This window comes from Rhinolophus sinicus, linkage group LG06 (assembly GCF_036562045.2).
Source record: "Rhinolophus sinicus isolate RSC01 linkage group LG06, ASM3656204v1, whole genome shotgun sequence".
NCBI lineage: Eukaryota > Metazoa > Chordata > Mammalia > Chiroptera > Rhinolophidae > Rhinolophus > Rhinolophus sinicus.
In genome coordinates, this window is record NC_133756.1 from 27,372 (window position 1) to 48,977 (window position 21,606).

General features: G+C 52.7%; 1 protein-coding gene and 2 long non-coding RNA genes across 5 annotated transcripts in view; 1 reads left to right on the forward strand and 2 right to left on the reverse strand.

Annotated features, from left to right (window-relative positions):
• Positions 1-216: 216 nt before the first annotated feature.
• Positions 217-1,829, reverse strand: LOC141572044 (uncharacterized). Its single transcript, XR_012497054.1, has 3 exons — positions 885-1,829; positions 698-760; positions 217-536 (listed from the first exon to the last, which is right to left on the reverse strand). It is a non-coding gene; the product is annotated as an uncharacterized LOC141572044 (long non-coding RNA).
• A 1,962-nt stretch (positions 1,830-3,791) lies between these two features.
• LOC109460693 (uncharacterized) lies at positions 3,792-5,340 on the reverse strand. 3 transcript variants are annotated; one of them, XR_012497052.1, is made up of 4 exons: positions 5,124-5,340; positions 4,902-4,963; positions 4,587-4,671; positions 3,792-4,006 (listed from the first exon to the last, which is right to left on the reverse strand). It is a non-coding gene; the product is annotated as an uncharacterized LOC109460693 (long non-coding RNA). The 3 variants fall into 3 exon arrangements; XR_012497053.1 differs by having other exon boundaries at positions 4,591-4,671; positions 5,085-5,196; XR_002139541.2 differs by having other exon boundaries at positions 5,085-5,189.
• DHRS3 (dehydrogenase/reductase 3) overlaps positions 3,902-21,606 on the forward strand; it is a 39,832-nt gene continuing 22,127 nt past the window's right edge. Inside the window, exon 1 of the mRNA XM_019756341.2 lies at positions 3,902-4,096. Coding sequence (XP_019611900.1) covers positions 3,902-4,096 — 195 coding nt within the window. The remainder of the gene's footprint in view (positions 4,097-21,606) is intronic.

Consider the following 21,606-nt stretch of genomic DNA (forward strand, 5'->3'; position numbering starts at 1 on the left):
CTGGGCGAGAAGGTGGCTCCCGCCTGCCCTGTTGGGTCCTTGCACCTCCCTTGCCGCCTGGGCCAGGAAGGCTGAGTCATGGAAAAAGTTAGTCCTTCAGGCTGTAGCTTGCCTCCCTCCTCCATCAAGTCCACAAAGGCTCCTTTCACATTTGGGGGGGGGGGGTGGTGGCGACTGTGGGGCCCTCTCCCCAGGCTGGGATGTGAAATTTCAAACTTTGCCTTGGCGTTAAATTCCCCAGCCCTTGCCTCAAAGGAAACTAAGGGAGGAGGGGGTACCAAGAGGGAAGGACATGGGGGGGGGAGGGAGAGAAGGAAGCAGGATCATGTCCCATGTGTTCTCACTGAAGCCAGGCCACAGGGACCCTCGGTGCCAGTCTGCTGAGCTGGGCATCCCCCGGCCCAGAACCCCTCACCTTCATCTTCACGTGGAACTTGGGGGTTGGGGCACAGAGAAGGTGACAGCACCTCTCCGCGCAGCTGATGATGGATGAGGCCTGGGGCTCAGAGGGATGCCAGGCCCACAAAACCCACATCCTGAAGGTAGAACAAGGAGAAAAAAAGGTGTGTTTCCTGGCCACGGTCCAACCCCAATTCCTTTTAGGATTGTCTGACATGTTTCTTTTTCCTGATTTTACCCCAAACCTGACGGGTGGGAGAGGTAAGAGAAGCCCCCTGTGTGGCCTTGCGTGACTTACTTAGATTTGCTGAGCCTCTGTCTCCCCCTCATTAAATGGGCACTGTGACATCCGCCTCCTCGGCTGTGGAGGTTAAGTGAGAATATGTGTAAAGGGCCTGATATGCTGAAGGTCAGTTTGGGTTCTCAGCCCCCTGCCCACTCAAACACACACCCATCGAAAATGTTAAGTAGGACCTAGTGGTTACCCAGCTGGTCTGGCATCTGAGCAGTGCAGGGCACCTGCGTAGGATCAGAGGATTTAGGTGACCGTGCGGCTGCGTGTACAAGTTGCTTAACATGTCCTTCAGTCTCCCCATAAAACAGTAGGTGTGTGGGGAAATGAGGCTATGACCTTTGCCAGCCTTTTTAGGCCTGAAAGAAAAAGGACAGCTGGGGAGTTAGCAGGAACAAGGGAGGCTGGAGGCTGGGGCCGCTTGGAGGCGCAGTTTCGCATCCAGGCCACTAGGCGGCCTCAAGGATAACAGATGAGAACAGGCTGCGAGCACCGGGTTCCAGCTCCAGACTTGCCCAGTTATCTTCTTGGCGGGCCTGGCAGACACCGAGCACCGCTGGATGGGGAAGGGCCTATCTTTCCAGGGTTAGGATTTCTTTTCCATTTTTACGGACCTCCAAGGTAAGAGGAGGCAGTCGCTCTGCCAGAGTCCTGCCTTTAGTCGTGGCGTGGGAGTCAGATGAAGGCAATGGCCTGCCTTTCGGTCATCCTTCTAGAGGGTTAGATGGAGACAGGAGAGCACCTCATCCTGCACCCCTCTCCTCCTCTCCTGCCCAAATGGGGTGGGGTGAGAAGAGGAATCAGGTTTGGACGTGGATCCCTCCCTTCTGCACCTTCTGGGAGGATAACCTGGCAAATGGGGATAATGACACCCCCATTGCAAGGTCAGTGGGAGGATTAAATGTCAGAATATAAACTTTCAGTGCAGGAGTCTCTCTTGTCCAGCCCGCCTCTTCCAAACCCTGTTTGCTCTTCCAGAGGCTCTCCAGATAAAGTTTCCCAAATCATCTGGAAGGAAGAGCCTCCCTGCAGAACATCTCCCAGAATGAAAAGGTCTTTGCAGCCCAGAATGAGGTAAAAGCCAGCCATCCACTCCCAAATTAGTGTTTCTCGAGCGACTTTTTCACTGGATCCTCGGCAGAACTACCAGGGGGAACATAAGACACGCCAATTCCAGCGAAACTGCCCCTGCTGAATCAGAATGTTTGGGGGTGAGGCCCAGCACCCCCCAGCTGAACAAGTCTCCTGCTGGACAGCCGCTGCCCGGGGTTACAGGGCAGCTCCCTGGCTCACCCTCTCTCCTGGCCTGGGACCATCAAGGGTAGCAGGAGACAAGTCCCATCAGCACTTTTGAGTGGGGCTGCTTTTCAGTGACTCACCTTCCAGACTTCCTGCAACAGACAGCTCTAAATAGCTGGGTCCCACCCTCCAGCAGGGAAGACGTGCTTGTTGGGGGAGGGCAGAAGGTTACAAGGTGGGTGCCCTGCTTGGGAGCCCAAGGAGACCTAACGAGAGAAGTGGCTCCCTGCACAGCACAGGGGTACAGGTTTAGGACGTTTGTTTACAGGCTTTTGTTATTAAGGAAATTGCTGTCAGTCAAGGTAATTCTAGCCCAGATGAGTAATAAATATGCTCCCAGCTAATCTTATGGGGATTTTATTGGCACCTTGGGGGCAGAGGTTCCTTTACCCTGCCCACCCTTTTCCCTCAAAGCAAAATCCTGCTCCCCAGCTGTTCCCCCGTCAACCTGAGGAACTCGGAGCAGCTTTAGAAAGTGCACTCTAAGTGAAGACAGAAGACGTCTGGGCAAAGGTCGAAAGTGGCTTCCTGGTCCTACCTGCAGGCAGGGGGTGACCAACTGACCTGAAATAAACCCTGGGCGACCTGGTTGGATCAAGGCAAGCGCGTGCTCCCACCCCCGCCCCCACCCCCGGGCCTGCCCCGAACTTAGGGGCGGTCACCTGGTCCCCGAGCGACCCAACTCGGGGAGACCGCGTCCCGGGCTAGGAGAAATGTCTTGAGCAGGGAGCCGGTTCGCAGAAGCCGGTTTCAGAGTGTTCGAGTTACCGCTGCCAGCCCTCAGAGGCACTGCCGGCAAGTCCCGGCTTGCAAAGAGGGGAGCCACCCCCGGGAGAGCGCGAGTCGGAGCGAGGCCGAGTGCGCGCCCGCGCGCGCACCCCGCGACAGCGCAGGGGGAGGGGAGGCCGCGGCAGCCACTCAGAGGAACCCGAGGGAAGCCTCTGACCAACTTTAACTGTCAATCAGACTTAATTGGGTATTAAAAAAAAAATGGGGGGGAAAAAGGGCCGCCCTCTATCTCTGCGCCGCTGCTGCCCTGGGAGCGAATGAATAAGGCGGCGCAGACTCGGGCGTCCCATCCACGCGCGCTCCGCACCCGGGCCCTCTCCAAGTTGGAAAGGACAAAAAGAAGGCAATAAATGCTAACAAGGGAGAGAGAGGGAGCAGGATCGAGCGGCAACTCCCAGCCTCTGCTGGAAGAGAGAGGGAGGGAGCCGGAGAGAGCGAGCGCGCGCGAGGGCGAGCCATGCACGTAAAGAAACTGACACCCGGACCCCCCACTTCTCCTGCACGTTGCTGGCAATCAGAGCGCGTTTAAGCAATTTCCTGAGCCCAAGAATAGCAATGAGTCGGGAGACTTTCGCCGGCTGAAATTGGGAGCTCCAATCACTCCCCCCCACACTTTTTTTTTTCCTGGAGAAGGGGTGGGGGGGGCGCTACAATTTGGAAACAGCTTTTTTTTTTTTTTTTTTTAATCTTGCACTTTGAAACCGCGGGACTGTAGCAGAGTGCGCGCGTGTGGTTGGTGCCTTTTTTTTTTTTCCTTCCCCTGCCTAAACTCCTCTGTCAGCCTGTAAACATTACCTGAGAATTCCCCAGCCGAAAAGGCGGCTGGGGCAAGAAACTTCTTGTTAGAACTTCCCACCTCCGGCTTTCCCTCCACCCCTCTTACTGTCCCAACCTTCTGAGACGCTGTTTCTCCTCCCGAGGAGGATTTATCTTTTATTTTTTTCTCTTTTTCTCACCCGGTGCTTTGCATTTGGGAAGAGGTGATTTCAAGAGTGGCCAGGTGGGACGCCTCTCTCCCCTTATTCGGTTTATTATTGTTTGGGGTGTTTTCTTTTTCAATTCCTGTTTTGTTCGGCCCGGGGAGTTTCGCCCCCCGCCCTGCCCGGCTCCGCGGCGCGGAGGATGGTGTGGAAATGGCTGGGCGCGTTGGTGGTGTTCCCTCTGCACATGATCTATCTGGTGGCGAAAGCAGCCGTCGGACTGGTGTTGCCCGCCAAGCTGCGGGACCTGTCGCGGGAGAACGTCCTCATCACCGGCGGCGGCAGAGGCATCGGGCGCCAGCTCGCTCGCGAGTTCGCAGAACGCGGCGCTAGAAAGGTACGGGGGCCACAGCGAGTCCAGGGGGTGGGGGCTGAAGGTGAGAGCGTGCGCCCACCTGCTACCGCTGCTGGAACCCGCGCCCAGGGTCTGAGGGTCGCCGGCCACCCGACTTCTCTGCGCCACCCGCAAATGCTGAGCTAGTCAGTTTCACATTGTAAATTTCCCGGGTACCGGACTGTCTTTTTCGTCAAGTCAGAAGATCCACTCCTTTGGGATCCGTGACTGACTGGCGGGCTGTTCACCCCCACCCCGAAACTTAGGAGACCCACCCATTTCCCACATTGCTTCCTCCCAGAGGAAGGTGTTGTGTTCCCCCTCTCGTCTTCCCCTCTTTGCCACCACCCTGGTGAGTGCAGGGTGTGTGCGCTCCTGGGTAGAGCTGGGAGCTGCCTGCTCGCTGGCGCTTCATATTTTCCTTGGCAACCCGCTTGCCAGCCCCAACCTGGGCTGCTGCCGCTCTGGAGGCTCAAAGACAGGGGATAGATACTTGCTTTGAGTTTGAAAAGGAGGGGTCTGTCTTGGATGGTCTGGCCTGGTCTGACAGGCACTTGGAGGCCCAGGTGTCTGGAACCCTGGAGAGAAGGGGACAGGGGTACCCAGCAGTTGATAAAGAGCCCTTGTTCTCACCTTCAACCTTGCCCCTCCCCCCAAATACAGCCCCAGAGGGGATCCCTCCAAGTTCTGCTTTCAACTTTTTGGTAGTCCCAGCACCTCTTCCTCCAGTTTTCCCAGACCTGGTGCCCGAGAGTGGGGAGGGTGAGCCGGCTGTCACCCAACTCTGACCCAAGCCAGGCTGACTCACCCAGTGACTAGAGCAATGGAGAGAGATTTGAGGCGGGCCGGCCGGGGTGTCTCCAGCAAACCCTGTGAAGAGGAAGAGCAAAAACAGGGAATTCGTTTGAAACTTAAACTGTTGAGAGCAAGGGGGGGTGGGGGGGAACGAAAGGGCCAGCAAAGCCAGCTGATCTGACTGGGAGCCACATACCTAGGAGATTAAGTAAATATGTACTGTAGAAAACCAAACCTGCATGTAATTCCAGGTTGCTTTTGTTTTGTTAAATACTGCCCTGAGATTTACAATTCCTCCGGGGTGGCGCAGACTGGGACTGAACTTTGGAGCCTCAGCTATCAGCCAAAGCTGATCGCCCATTAACTCTTCCTGCACCAGCAGTAGGCGCCTGTCCTGGCCGAGCTAGCTGGGGTCAGCTGTCCGGGTCTCCTGCTTCTCCTTGGGTGGTTTGGACAGCTGCTTGACCTTGCAGTTGGAAGGGGAGTTCGGAAGTGTTTTTAACCCTTGGACACATGGAAAAAGGAGAAGTAACAGTTGTTCTCAGCAGTTTCATTTCCTTGGGGTGATGCCCCATTGAAGGGCTCCCAAAGCCCTTTGTGGAAAGGACTCAGGATGGCTGATGAGGGGGATGTGGAGTTTGGGACAATTGCATGGGGATGAGGACAATCGCGTGTGATTGTCATTCCTTAGCTGTCTGCATCCCATAGAAACTTTCTATGGACTCTTCCAGCTGGCCCAAGTCCTGGGTCGCTTACTGCTCTTGTAACTGGCTGCAGCAGGCATATGAAGAGCTCCTTTAGTCAATCTGGAAAAACTTGACTGACCATAAACAAGCCTAAATTGAAAGAAGTATATGGCTTTGAGGGAGGAGGGTAGAAGAGTGCAGAGTGGACCCTGCAAGTTCATGCACTGGGAGCCATGCCTTCCAGGGAATAAACCATGTCTTCCAGGGAATAAACCCAAGCCACTTAGAAATATGTCTTAAATTGGTTATCAGGTCTCCAGAAACAGCATCCATGGGGAACTATGAAATTTCCAATGCCATTCTCCCTCGGTTCAGTCATCGGACCAGTCATGATTCCCAGAGCGCTCCCTGGAACTCATAATTATCTGACCAATTACTTGAGCTACTTTTTAATGAGCCATCTTCTTGCTGTCACGGTGGAGAATTTGGAACCCAGGGTTTTTGCCTGAATCTCTCTGGGGCCAGTGAGAGGGTCTTGGAACAACCTCCAGACCTAGGAGTGTTTGGAGGTCCAGTGGGCTTGGGGACAAAGGGCCAAACGTTGCGGGGTGGGGACTTTACAAGGGAGTGCTGGAGTGGGTTGTGTGAACGGTGGACTCCGGACGTGGCTGAAGAGAGCTGGGGAGGCCCGCTCCGCCAGGCAGCCTGCAGTGGTGTTAGACAGGCAATGGTGTCAACCACGGACAACGCTCCGCCCTTTGGTCGAAATAAAAGCTGCATCTGAGCCCTTCCAGCCTGGATTTGGGTGGGATTGGCCCTGGAGGGGAAAGCCCCCCGAAAGAGAAAGAAAGGAGGGAGACCTGAGTCTCTGGAAGCAGCTGGCATGTGCAGGAAAGGTCTGTTTACTTTGCGGGGGAGTGACAGTTTTGCCCAATGACCTTGAGTCAAACAGGATTTGGCAGTGTTTGTTGGCAGTAGGGTGCCTTAGGCTGCAAAGGTGACCCAAATGAGGGTTTTTCTTAAAGGGTCACAAAGGCTCCAGAAATTAGCAATTTCCTCACCTGGAGACAGTTCTCCTTCCCCACCATGTAGTGAGGTTGCCACAGCAGGGCCAGTCATGCTTGGGGTCTTTAAGGGGAATGCTTTGGCTGGGGTATTGCCCACTACACTCCTTTTTTATTTTCTCTGTCCTCCTGCAATTCCTCCCCGAAAGCATTCGGGGAGCTGGGGCCCATCCCGCTTCCTTCCAAGGCTCCTGGCTAGTCAGCTGGCCCAGCCTCCAGTCTTTGACCTTGACGTGGTTTTAGCAGGAGCCCTCGGCAGGAGAAGTGGACTGTCTGTTTGTCAGTATTTGCAGTGGCTGTTCCAGACTTTGGTCCAGTATGAGGAAGTGGCTGGACATGAGGCCTGGGCCATGATTGCAGGCAGAGGCCACATTCCACGGCTGGCCCAGTCCCTCCACCGAGGAGGGGTAGAGCTGGGACTGGGACCCCTTTCATGGAGGTAGTATGACAGCTGGATCAGAATTACGTCTGCTGTGCTATTATTGAATTTACGGTACATGGGTTTATGGCCCTATTCCTAAAGCAGCTAGCCAGGAACCAACCCTTTATGTAAATTGACAACTCCGATTCTTCATCACATCCATTCAGCAAATCCCATGTCCTTCCCATTTCTGGCACTGGGGCAGGCGCAGGCCCAACTATCCATGACAATGGTCTTGGAGAACTTAGTGCAACAAACTTGCCTGAGGTGTCTGTCTGGTGGTTGACGCCACTCCGGACCCAGAGAGGAGAGGTGGGTACAACAAAACTGGATAAAGACGCAGAGATGTGGCCAGGTGCTCACACAGTCAAGGCACAGATTCAGTGTGCATGAGCTTCCTGTGGCCGCCATAGCAAGTTTCCCCTAACTCGGTGGCTGACAACAATAGAAATTTATCCTCTCCCAGTTCTGGAAGCCAGAAATCTGAAATCAGGGTGCTGGCAGGGCCTCACTCCCTCCAGAGACTCTAGGGGGGAACCTTTCTTGCCTCTTCCGGTTTCTGGTGGCTCCTGGCTGGTGTTCCTTGGCTTGTGGCAGCATCACTCCAATCTCTGCCTCCATCTTCACAAGGACTTCTTCCCTGTCTCTCTGTGTGTCTCTGTGTCCTCTCATCTTCTTATAAGGGCACCAGTCATTAGATTTAGGGCACACACGAAATTCAGTATGACCTCCTCTGAGATCCTTAACCAGTGATACCTCCAAAGACCCTGTTACAAATTAGGTCCCAAGGTGAGTTTCCAGGTAGACATGAATTTTGGGGGGACACTACACAGAGGAAGCCCAGTGGAACTGTTAATCTAGCTCACAGAAGGCTTCATGAAGGAGGTGACGTTTGAGTGAGCCTTGAAGAAGGTCCAGACTTTCAACCAGAAGGGATGTGAGAAGGGTGATCGAGGTACAAGAAACCACCTGACCAAAGGCTTGTGTATCTGGCTGAACTTGGGGGAGGGAGGCAGAAGGCAAATAAAGAAAATATTGTTAAAGTGGGATAGGAAGCTAGGAAGGTAAGTACTCAGACTCTGAGTTAGGCCAGTGTTGATATGAATAGGAAAAAGGAGAAAGAGAGCAGAGGGGTGCAGGTAGATAATCTTGTGGATCCCAGAGTAAAATATCTGTATTAAACAACTGATGTGTGATGGAAGTCCCAAAGGCAGGGGTGGCTTGGGGGACAGCAGTGGCCTGTCTTCCCCATCCTCATCCTGAATACAGCATTTGTTGGGAATTTCCAGGAAAAGTACTGGGCTCCCATTTGACCTGGCCTGGGAGTCGGAAGGTCAACTACCTGTCCTACCTGTGGCGTCTAGAGAAAGTCTTTCTGCTTGTAGCATCTGGCACTTGGGTTTCAGACAATGGGCTTTGTAATCTGGGCTGTCTCGTGAATAGACAAACACCTCCCTGTTATGGCCCCACCTTCTTCTCCTGGGGAACAAAGCCAGCCACATCTGGGGCCATTGCCCCCTCTGGCCTGGTTCACCCGAGCTAAGAGACCAGAGACTGGATTCTAGACTGGGCTCTGCTGAGACCCTGGGAAAGTCGCCACCTACTCCAGGCCGCAGCTAAGAATCACAGCTATGGAGAGAGCGGGGACACAACAATCGCTAAGATCCTGGCCTGCTCTGAAAATCTCATATTTTCAGCATCCCAGAAAAGCTCCCTGAGTTGCGAAGAGGAGACTTCTGCAAGAAAACCCATTTGTCCTAAGTGCTGCTGATTTCAGCCTTTCTTGTTAGTCATCAGATTCCACTGAATGAAAAAGAAGCTTCTCAGTTGGGAAATGTGCCCTGGGTGGGTAGGCCACTCCCCCACCCCCACCCCAGGTAGCCATCTGCCATGGATTTATTTCAGTTCTTATAGATGTTAATGTTTTCAACCTGTAGCTTTGAAGGGAGAAGGGGGGCAAATTGCCCAACTAGCATATCAAGCAGAACTTCCTGTGTTTTTTTTTAATCCTAAAATCACCAAATTGTATATTTGGGCTTCAGAGAATGCTCCCTAGATCCAGTAACACAGAACGGGAGTCAACAAGTCCCTCTTTGGTCTACGCAGTAGCACATCTGCTAATTCTTGTTCAGACTCCAGGTGCTCTGGAACTCCAGCTTTTCAGAGCCCAGGGCACTTGTTGACCCCTGCACAGAGCCCTTCTGATTTCTTTGGCATTATGCTTACCTCTCTGGTCCGTTTCCGTCTTGTTATTGGTTGAGGTGTCACTTGAGAAATCATCTCAGCCATATTCATGGGGTTGCCCCTAGCCGTCCTGTTCTCTCCGGGAAAGAGATCTGGTTGTGCAATCACTGCCGCTTGTTCCTGAAGGCCTGGTCCCAGCCTGCCACCATTACAGTCCAGTATAGTTCTGGGTCTCAGTTGAAGACGCATTCCAGACCCAACACACTCTCCTTTGTCTTTGGGCAAAAGCAGGACCACACCTAGAATGTTATAAGATGTTCTCCTGTTGCCTTCAGAAGACACAATCTAAAAAATATACCAAATATATGAGATATTTGAAAGGAAATGTTTGAAACATTATTCCGATGAACCACACAGGCCAGGAAACAGTTGAAACCACTGAACCGGAGACAAGTGAATCTCTGTAGATGTGGCATTCTCCAATGTGTGCTCATGAGGGTGGTATTAGAGTTCTGAAAATGAGGACAGGTCGGATTCTCACAAAGAGAGTGCGAAATACCAGAACAGGTTAGCCAACGAATGGTTGATGGGACTCATTCATTTATTCAACAAAACTATGGTGCCCCTTTTGTGTGCCGGTACCATTCTAGGCACTGAGGATACAGCAGTGAGCAAAGCGGACAAACATCCCCACTGTGTAAAGCCAACAGTTTAGTGGGGCAGGCAGATGGATAATAAACAAGATACATAAAGGAGATAGTACGTTAGATCGTAGTAAGTACGAAGGAGAAAACAAATGAGGCAAGGTGGACAGAAAAGGCCACGGCAGGAAAGGAGGGAGCAGCATTCTATACAGAGGGAAGATGAAGGGCTCTGAAGAGAGAAGGTACCTGGGGTATTTGGGGAACAGCAAGGAGGCCAGTATGGTCTGAGCAGAGTACGTGAGAAGGAGTGGAGGAAGAGTATGGTGGGTGGGGGAACAGGGCAGGGGTGGGGGAGCAGGGCAGGGGTGGGAGAGCAGGGCAGGGGTGGGGGGACAGGGCAGGGGTGGGGGAGCAGGGCAGGGGTGGGAGAGCAGGGCAGGGGTGGGAGAGCAGGGCAGGGGTGGGAGAGCAGGGCAGGGGTGGGAGAGCAGGGCATGGGGTGGGGGAGCAGGGCAGGGGTGGGGGAGCAGGGCAGGGGTGGGGGAGCAGGGCATGGGGTGGGGGAGCAGGGCAGGGGTGGGGGAGTAAGGCAGGGTAGCAGAATAGGGTAGAGGTGAGAGAGGGCAGGGATGGGAGAACGGCAGGGGAGCAGGGCAGGGATGGGGGAGCAGGGCAGAGGTTAGGAGAGCAGAGCAGGAGTAGGAAAGCAGAGCAAGGGGTAGGAGAGCAGGGCAAGGGCTGGGAGAGTAGGGCAGGGGTGGGAAAACAGAGCAGGGGTGGGGGAGCTGGCTAAGGCAGGCAGGGCCCAGCAGTGATCTCTAGAACACTGGTTTTAGAAGATGCTGACGCTGACGTGTCCTCCGGTATCTTTACAGTCAAATGAAGTGTATGGTCGGAGGGGGAATCGGGATCGGCTGGTGTGCAGCTGGTAGAGTGGGTGGGAGTCACCCAGGACCCAGGCCTCAGAGTCTGCTGGGGAGACCTGCTGTCAGCCGGGGCCTGATCTGTTCTTGCTCATGTCTTGGGTGAAAAATGCTGCCCAACTCGAGGGTGACGTGGCTCTGGGGAATTGGGACTATGTTGGATTTGTTCTTTAATTCAGCCAGCTAGACCTTGGAGCTGCTGCAGGGAACCCATAAACAAGGTTCTCTCCAGGTGGCACTGACGTCCTGGTGCGATGACCATCTCCAGATTGATAAAGCCTCTGATGCTTTGGACCAATGAGTGCACTCTAGCAAGGAATAATGATTAATTGCCCTAAAAATAAAATAAAAGTGGCTGTATTGGGACCCGGAGTGAAGGCGATGATTCCTGCTCTTTCGAAGGACTTCTGGTCAGCGTTGTGGTCAGTACTGGTCAACACTGTGAGAGGGGGCTGGCGGGTGTCAGGAGCAGGCTCGGAATGACCAGGACTAGAGGCGATGACTTAGGGTGGGTGGCAAATCCGTGGGCGTTTTTAGGGGGCTGGAGACGGAATCAGCCGCCTCCCCTACTGCAGAGGCATGAGACCTCGGCCAGGGGGCGTGGAGGGCCACAGGCCCCTGAGCATGAAATAGGTGGGGCGCCCATGCTGGGATCCCCTTCCCGCTCTCGCTCTGGGAGCTTCTGCAGGTGAGCAGGCTATTGTCAGCTGGGGGAGTTTGGCTCTGGGTGACTATCCAGGCCCCTTCACCCCTTGGATTCTGTGAACAGTCATTACCAGAGTGACGTCAGTGAGACGTTGACCCAGCCAGGGTCAACGTGGCCAGGAGGAGGACGCCAGCTTTAATCTGCCAACATTTAAAAATTAAAAGAAGGAAACCCTTCTCAGCATGACCTCACCAGGGTCCTTCAGCGGTTATGTCAGGTTATGTCAGTTGTTTGTCCCGGTTTGTCAGGATGCTGGAGAGACGACAGGAGGAGGAGATGGAAGGGTGAAGGGCAGACCTACGTTTACATCCTTCACTCTGAACGTCAGCTGTAACTTGGACCCTGGGGCAGGGGTGGGGGTGCTGACTGCTTCCTTGAGCTCCTAGTAGTTAGTGTATGTGACCGTATGTGATGGCGGTACAACACGTGGCTGTTGTACCGTACGTGACTATACTATTGTATGAGTGGGACTACATGCGACTACAGTATTATCATGAGTATAGTACTAACGTGACGGCGGTACTCTACATGACTGGTACAGTGCATGAGTGTGGCACTGTGCATGACTGTGGTACTGTAAGTGACTGTGGTACTTCCTGGTACTGTGCATGACTGGTACTGTGCATGACTGGTACTGTAAGTGCCCGTGATACTGTGCATGACTGGTACTGTGCATGACTGGTACTGTAAGTGCCCGTGATACTGTGAATGACTGGTACTGTGCATGACTGGTACTGTGCATGACTGGTACTGTGCATGACTGGTACTGTAAGTGCCCGTGATACTGTGAATGACTGGTACTGTGCATGACTGGTACTGTGCATAACTGGTACTGTAAGTGCCCATGATACTGTGCATGACTGGTACTGTGCATGATTGGTGCTGTAAGTGCCCGTGGTACTGTGCATGACTGGTACTGTAAGTGCCCATGATACTGTGCATGACTGGTACTGTGCATGATTGGTACTGTAAGTGCCCGTGGTACTGTGCATGACTGGTACTGTAAGTGCCCGTGATACTGTGCATGACTGGTACTGTGCATGACTGGTACTGTAAGTGCCCGTGGTACTGTGCATGACTGGTACTGTAAGTGCCCGTGGTACTGTGCATGACTGGTACTGTGCATGACTGGTACTGTAAGTGCCCGTGGTACTGTGCATGACTGGTACTGTAAGTGCCCGTGGTACTGTGCATGACTGGTACTGTAAGTGCCCGTGGTACTGTGCATGACTGGTACTGTGCATGACTGGTACTGTAAGTGCCCGTGGTACTGTGCATGACTGGTACTGTAAGTGCCCGTGGTACTGTGCATGACTGGTACTGTGCAAGACTGTACGGTGCTTTTCCACATTCATTGTTTTGCCCATGCCCAGAGGAAGGTGGGGTCAGCAGCTAAGATGCAGGTGAAGTGAGTTGCCCAAGCCTGAGTTGGACTTTGAACCCAGGATTCATAGCTTCAAAACTAGGGCCTTTCCCGCAGGAATAAATCCCCTCAGCCTGGCCCGCCTACCCCATTCAGGGTTATGGAGAGGTCAAGAGACAAGCTGTTAAATAATGGGGCCTAGTACACAGAGGGTTCTGGAGAGAGGACTGATAAGCAGTACGGGAGTCAACAGGATGGGGCCAGGATGTAGTTAAATTTACTTTTACAAAAACATTTTTTTAAGCACCGAGTAGCAATATTTGCATACAATGACTGGGATGCTTGCCAGAGGATTGAGGTAGTCATCGGTTATCAGGCTTTGCTTTAAACAACGAACTGATAAGCAGGAAACCAGCACAGCCATATTTCATCCATGTGACAACCAGGGTAGCACCTCAAATATGCAGGGAGCCAGCTTTCAGGGATGAGTGAGTGCTGGCTCCTTCCAGCTAAACCTGAGGTCACCAAGCTGGATCCTTTGAAGCGACTGAAAGCTCTGACACAGAAGGGAGAGATCACTGTAAATTAAAGGAAATCTTAGAAGACTTCTTGAAGGACGGTGGCCACTGAGGTTGCAGTAAGTTTTAATCTTTTGCTGGTTGTAGAGCCCTTCGAGGATCTGAAGATAGGATAAACCCTATCCCAAGAAGAATGCACAAAGATATATAATTTAATACTCTTAAGGGGTCGTCGGACACTCCCCCCCTCCTTCCATGCCCTCATGCCTATCCCAGACGCCAGGTTAAAAAGGCTCGGACTGGATCTGATCAAAACCCATCTAACTCCTTGAGGCTTGGAGTCATGTCCAGGACTGAGGCTCAAGTCACAGGCAGAAGACCCTCTGGTATCGTGCGACCTAGAAGCCAGGGCCAAGCCCAGGGTGGACAGTGCAGATATGTGGCCTGGTGGTGCTTAATGCCAATACAGTCAGCCTGGCAAAGGCCCCCCAGCCCAAGCTTTTCTGACTGTTGGCCATCCCCTGCTTTGGGGAATGTGACCTGAATCCCACTTCAATAGCCTTTCAAGAAAGGAGGTAGAAAAAGCATTTGGATCAATGAAACCTATGGTCATTTTTGTCCGCACGGAAACATACTCCTGGGGTGTTTATAGATCATTGTCTCCTGTCTACATGTCCCCGCTTCTAAAGACCTCTGACCCATCTGAACCCTGACAGCCTCCAAGGCAGCCCCCAAACGCCAGTTGAGGTTCTAGACCCATATTTCCCAACAGGGTCCCAGAGTCCCAAGGGGCTGCAAAAAGGTGTGACCATGTGGGAGGTGGAGCAGATAGGCTTCTGAGGGGCCCCCACCTCCCCTTAACTAGATCAGCTTCACTTCTGTTTCATAGTTAGAATTCATGTAAGGTGTGTGTGTGTAATGTCATTGCTATAAAGAGAAAAAAGAATAGGCTTGAAAATAACTGCTAGGAAATTACTCAGGACACACTCCTCTCCCCACTTGATGTTCCTTGCTTGGATCTATTGAGTGTCTTCTCACTGGGTCCTCAACCTTTGGCTCTTCACTCAAGGTGAGGAAGCTTGTGGACAAAGGGTCCTCCTCTTAGTTTGCGCCTTTGCCCCTCAGGAGAGGGCCCCCCACTCCCACACCAGGCGTGTGAAACTCCAGGCCCTGCTCACCCCTCGCCATGGCCCCTCCACCACCACTAGGGAGCCCTAATTACTCAGCCAAGACTTAGCCTCCCCACAGGGACCCAGTCCAAATTCAGCTTCCAGCCTTTGGAAAATGTGACGTAGCCCCCAAAGTCAAGGACTGGTCCAGAGGCAGTGTCCCAGCTGCCAAGGGCTTTTGAGCGGTAGAAGCCAGCCCACCAGCCAGAGCATGTATGCCATTTGTAGTGCCAGCCAGGGTTGCTGGGGGTCAGTGTCTGATCCCATAAATTCTAGGGGGCCTCCCAACGACCTGCTGTGTGACCTTGGACAAGTAACTTATCTCCCTGGGCTGCAGTTCCCCCGTCTGAAAAATGAAGGTATGACGATTTCAGTGAAAAACCATACGTAACCTCCAAGTTCAGCATGAGAACATTTGCAAGCAGTGAAGGCTCCATCCCTTCAGGGAGGGGGGTACAGTGGACAACCCCTAGCCCCAGCTCTGTACCTTTTGCTTATTGGACCAGGTGTTCTGCTGGGCAAGAGAGGCAAAAGCAAGGAACGTGCTGACCAGACTCGCCCTGGTCCTGGGATTCCCCAGGAAGGAAGGGGAGAATTCTGCCTGTGCCACAGAAGCCCTCGGGAATTTCAGCTCTTGACCCTTTCTGGAAGCCAGTGGGCGGGAATCACTCTCCCCATAGGGAGGTCTCAGAGCCTGTTGAGATGACTGGGGACAACAGCCCCTTTCTTCATGGGCAGGGGCTGGTCCAGTGCAGGCCCTTCTGTGGCTGAGGCGTGGAGGCTGGTCTGGGGCTGGGCATCTGCTCTGGTCCCGGCTGCCCTTACACCCACCCAACTTCCCCTATGTAGGCATTAGTCATTTTCATTTCTGCATCCAAGTAGCTCAACTGGTCAGGGTTGGGCTGTGGTGAGGTCAAAGTCATGGGTTACCATGGCAACTCGCCACGCTTTGCAGCTACTTGTTGCCATGTGTCTTCTCCAAAAGATTGTAAGCTCCTCAGGGGACAGGGGACACATCCTCTTACTCACCGAGTATTCTAGGCACCTGGCACAGTATCTGACACACAGTAGGTGCTTAATAAATGTTTTTTTGCCTGAGAAAATGCATGACTGACCCATCATAGCTAGTTAGAGCTCATGTTTAGTGAGCACCCACTATGTGCCAGGGACCATTCTGAGCACTTTACAAATAATAAAGTTATTTACTCCCCATAGTAAGCACCTTCGTGGGTACTATTATCAACTTGTCACTGGTCAAGACTCTGAGAGTCAATAACAAGATCACACAGCTAGTAAGCAACCAAGTAGGATTTGAACCCAGGGCATCTGCTCTTGAACCAGTGAGTTTTGTTGCCTCTCGGTTAATCATTCTATGGAATAGAATAGATCACGTTGACAGCCCCTAGCAGAGTCTGTGCAGGGTGTGCCTGCAGCAGCCAGGGAGTCTAAATGGGTCAAATACCGTCAACTACAGCTTTTCTGATGCTGGGTCTAGAGGTGTCCTTTAGATTGGTTTATTGACTTGTGTGACCGACCAGAAGGTCCATGGGGAGGTCTAACTCCAGGCATGGTTTCTGGGACTCAGTGTTGTCAGGACTCTCTCTCCTTAGGCAGGGCCTCTCTGCCCTGGGGCTGTTCACACCTGCCCTTGCTGCCTTAAACCCCCTCCAGTCCAGTGGACAGACAGACTGGTGTCCTCTGCTCAGCGGTTCCAAAGGGTCCAGGAATTGAGTCTCCCTGGCTGTGACTGGGTTGAGCCTGAAGCCATCACTCATAATGGTTCAATGACTGAGTGTACCAGCCCCAGCCACACCGTGGTGTTTGAGAGTAGGGAGGTGGGTTTCTGTGGGTGAAATTGGGTGCTGTTACCAGGATCAAGGGGATTGGGAGCAGATGTCCAGTCCTCCTTCTTGTGGAAGGATCAATCCAGCTTTCAGTCATCTCAAGGGGAAACTTCCAGGAGATCCAGGCCTGCCTGTTAGCTGTCCTCCCAGGTCTAGTCCTGCAGACCTTTTCAGGTCATTTACTGACACTCACAGGTATAAAGATCGGATGGACTTTTCAGGGTTGGACTGAAACCTCCCTGCCCTCAGGGAGTTTATAGTTCAAAGAGACTAAATAAGCAGCCACTCAAGGTGGCCTAGCTTGTTGTCAACAGACCTCGTTGTCATTTTTTCTAGATTTAAGGTCCCTGTGATAGGAGAGGCAAGGAAGCCCCTTTGCTGGGTCCCTGTTCATGGTGAGATTTCCCTGGGTGTGAGAATCCCTCTCTCCCTCCTTTCTGGCTGTAGGCAGGTGAACAGAGGGAGCTGATACCGGGTCCTTACAAGGTGGGAGGAAGAGTTTCTGGGGTCCTTTAGAGCTCCCAGGACCGGGGGGACGCAGGCGAGCCCAGCCGGCCCCAACTGACCTCTCACAGGCCCCGAAGCAGGTCATCGTGGGGAGCTGGGACCAGCATGACTACAGAGGGCAGCATGACCTTCCTGCAGGCAGGCAATCCTGCCAGACACACTCATGTGAAGTCAGGCCACCCTTGGCTCCCATAGCCCATGTCCTCACATCTCACTTGGCAGAGACAGGGAGTCTCACCTCACCTCTCCAGGCAACTTCTGTGAACACACACTGAGCGGGTGGGGTCCTCCAGGCCCTCCAGGAGCACAGGGTCAGTATGGGCTGGGCACACTGTGTCCTCTGAGGCTCATGCCTCCTCTGCTGGCAGATCCATTGTCCTGGGTGGGGGGGCCCCTTTAGCCTTCGTGTTGACAGATGTGTATATGTATGTGTGCACATACGCTCACACATGTGAGCGTACGCACCCATGCTTGTTTGTTTGTTTTCCTTAAATGAGCCAGTATAGAATAATGATTTCCGATTTTGAGCTCAAGAGTCAACAAACCAAAGTTTGTATGCTCGCTGACTTCCACTCACTTGCTGAGTAGCTCAGGCCAAGTTACTAGACCTCTCTGAGCCAGTTTCCTCATCTGTAAAATGGGGATTCTGTGAGATAATGTATCACAAGACCTGAGCACAAAATGTGTTCTTGGTGTGTGTTGGCCATGATGGTCAGATTATGGATCGCGTTTGACTATCCACTCCAACGCCTCTTGTGCACGCTCTACAACAGCCTCTGGGGCATTTCTTTATGACAGAAAGGATTCGTCTTAAGTAATACTGATAGGTTAGTGTGGGGAGGGGCTGCTATGCCCCTGAGAGCCCTTAGACTTTGGAGCCGACAGACTCTGGTTTCAATCCCAGCTCCTCTGGCTGGCGGCCTTAACCAAGTCCCCCAACCTCTCCGTATGAGCTTCCTGGGGCTGCGCTAACACCTTGCCACCAATGCCGTGGCTGAAAACAGCACACATGTATTCTCCTACCGTTCTGGAGGACAGAAATCCAACACGGGTCGCACAGGGTTAAAATCAAGGTGTCAGGGCCACATTCCTTCTGCAGGCTCTAGGGGAGAATCCGTTCCCTTGCCTTTTCCAGCTTCTAGAGGCTGCCTGCCTTCCTTGGCTCGCAGCCCCTTCCTCCATCTGAAAGACAGCGAGACTGCATCACTCTGACTCAGCCCTCCACCATCACATCTGCCTCTCCCTTCTCTGTCTGCTTCCACTGCTAAGGCCCCACGTGGTTACACGGGGCCCACCTGGGTAATCCAGGATAATCTTTCTATTTTAAAGTCAGTTGATTAGCAAATTTCATTCCATTTGCAACCTTAATCCCCCTTTCCTATGTAAAGTAAGATATTCCTAGGTTATGGTGCTTAGGATGTAGTAGGTATCCTGGGGGAGGCCATTATTCTTCCAGCCACTCTCTCTGAGCCAACTTTTCTCATTTATGAAGCTGACGGTGCTACAGTCAACCTCCAGGGCCACTGGGAGGAATCCAGGAGATTGCCTACCATGCCAGCCAGGGGCTTGGAAAATGATGGTTGGATCGTCTCTGAGCACCAGCTGAATACAAAGCTCTATTTCAGGTGCCACCCAGAGTCACTAGGGATGGAAGATGTCACAGTCCCTGCTGCAGAACAGCTGGCAATGTGACTAAGGCAGTAGAACGTTATCAGGGAAGGTTTGTCCTTGGAGAGCAAAACAGAAACGGGAGACTTTGACCCCGCACTGGGTGGGCGTATGCTCCACAGAAAACTATGGGCCATCCGGAAACTCTGGGCTTCCTATGGGGGTAGATCTCCCAGGAGGGAAGGGCATACAGAGGGGCTCTCCTAGGTCACAGGGACCAGGTGGGCATTGCAGGGGAAAAACACACACGGTTCCAGGTCCCAGCCTCGATCTGGCTAGGAAGATGCACCAGTGGCCCTCAGTGATAGGATGGTGTGGTGAGGGCTTTGATGGAGCAAACCATGGCAGGAGACAGCAAAGAGCACATAGCATGGCTTCCAACCAGTCTTTGAATCATTAACAAAGTTCTTCCTACATTCAAAGCGACTTACAGAGACAATCTGATTTGCTTCTCAGAGCACCCCTATGAGGTAGGAACTATTACTGATCCCGTTTTAAAAAATGAGAAAACTAAGGCTCAGAGAGGTCAAATACTTGCCTGAGGTCACACAGCACACACAGAGCCATGGAGTTTGAACCCAGGCAGTCTAGCTTCTGGGGAAGGAAGGCTGGCAGTGGTGAGGGCTAGGGTCTAAGGTGAGGCATCAGGATGAGGTGGGGGCTAGAGGAAAATATCCCAAACAGGGGAAGAGCGTGTCTGGAAAATGGGAGATGAGAGACTTTGGCCCCTTTGAGAAATCCCAGAGAGTTTGGGCTGGCTAGAACTAAAGTATGAGTGGGGAGTGGTGGGAAATGGGCAGGGCCAGACCTCACAGAGCTTGTTGGTCATGGGGTGGAGTTGGGACTTGACTGGGAAAGCACTAGGGAACCAAAGAAGGGTTTCCACAGGATGCATGAGCAGACTGGCAGAATGGAAGGGGAGGGAAGCCTGATGGTGGAGAGATGGGGGAGGGAGGGGGACTCTCTGTGGACCAATGAAAGCGCTTTCTACAGGGCTGGTGCTAAGGGGAAACCCCACCACCTCTAGCTTCCTGGGCTGAGGTCCATGCGGGTTTGCTCCCAGCATCCTGGCCTTTGCGGGATGTGCTGACCAGGCCATTTCCCATCGCAATGTCCCATGCCTCCCCTAACCCCTCAGCTCTGTGGGCCCGATCCTCAGCCTGATAGCTGGATGACAGCCACCAGCCAGCCAGAAGGGTCGACTCCATGGTGTTTGACCTTCGTCTAGCAGAGATTCAACCAATTCCTAATAGCTGTAGGATAGATAGTCACGTGGCACAGCTTGCAAGTTATTTAAAGCTTGTCTTTGGAAGGCCAGTCCATAAATTATGCTTAATTAGTTGAGGGTCTCCCTGAGACACACCAGCGCAAGGACCTCCAAATTTCAGCAGATGCTGAAAGAATTTCCCTGATAAAGTCTGTCTTTCCTTTCCCAAAACAACAGCTATATTCTCTCCTCTGCCAGCAGCGTCTAGAGTGTTGCCAGGCTTGGGTCCCAGCTCAGCTGCTTCCTGGCCACACCCTTAACATTTCCAGGACCTCAGTGCCTCGTCTCTAAAATGGGCCAGTAGCTCAGGTCCACAGCGCTTAGGGGACTTGCCTACATGTGTGGGTCAAATGAAGAAAAAATAATAATTTTAGAGTTTTGGATTGTGGAACTGGAGCTAAGGGGTTGTGGGTTCACTATAAATGGCAACTATGGCGATGACTATTCTGTGATAACTTTTGACCCTAACTCTAATACGCTTCCGTAATGACTGCTTCTCCTTTTTGCACAGGTAGCGTGGGTGTGCAGTCCCCTCGTAGTTAGCTAGCTATTGTCAGCTGCCTATTTGGGATGTGTTATACATTCTGCATCACCAAGTGGCCCTGCTGCCCAGGAAAGGGGTGGAAGGCTCGTGACATGGCATTTGGTCCCTGGGTACTGTTATTGAGCACCCTCTGCGTCATCGCCCTGGCCAGCTTCCTGGGTGTGCGACCTGTGCAGTCACACAGGATCCCACGCTCAGAAGGGTCCTGCACTTGTTAATGTCCTACTGTCACTGTCTTGAAATTCTCAGTAATTTTGGAAATACGGGCCCCGAATCTTCATTTTGCATGGCGCCATGCAAATGATGTGACTGGTACTGGTGACAGCTATGCCGCATGGCTAGTCAACTTTTACCCTCCTGAGGTCCCCTCATGGGAAGCTCCGTTTCACAGGGGAGGCAAAATGATTTCATTTATTGGTTCACATACTCAGCAGGCACCTCATTACCATGACAGGTGCTGGGATGAGAGCCTCCATTCTAAAGTGTGTGTGTGTGTGTGTGTGTGTGCGCGCGCGCGCGTGCATGCGCACACGTGCACACTTCAGGGGAGGGGGCTCAACAGTAAACAAGCAAAGAAATGACTTAAAATTTCAGGCAGTGACAATAAAACAGGGTGGCGTGAGGGAGAGGGATTTAAATATTAACTTCAGTGAGAGAGAGGCTAGAATTGGCTCTGGCGTTAAGCTCTGCCTGCTGCATTCCTGGGGTACTTTTTAAAGACCTGGGGTCATTTCTAGGTTCCCCCAAGGCCCCACCAGGACTTAAGTTGGTGAGGTCCAAGCAGGGAAGGCAGTGTGTGGGGTCCTTGAGCCCAGGGGACTATTTATTCACATGTCTCCACTGCCCCAGCTTCTCACAGTGAACCCTGAAGGCCAAGTTTGGGAGGCAAGTGGGTGAGGAGAGGGCCTGGGTTGGTTTCTCCGTGCATCTCTAAGTTGTCACAATTCCAGGTGCTGCATCTAAGGCTTTTAACGAACCCTCGGAGCCTGGTGAGGGTTTCTTGCGGTTACTTGCACTTGTGACCTTCCCCACACCAGCATAGGGAGGACACTTTGGAATCTGTCCACTTCCCCAGGGGGAGATAGTAGAGCCCAGAGACGCCAAGTGACTCATCCAAAAGTCACACAGCAAATCAAACCCAGAGCAGAGTGCTGGCCTGGCCGGCCCCAGCCAGGCTGCTTTCCATTACTAAGGGTAGTTCAGACAATGG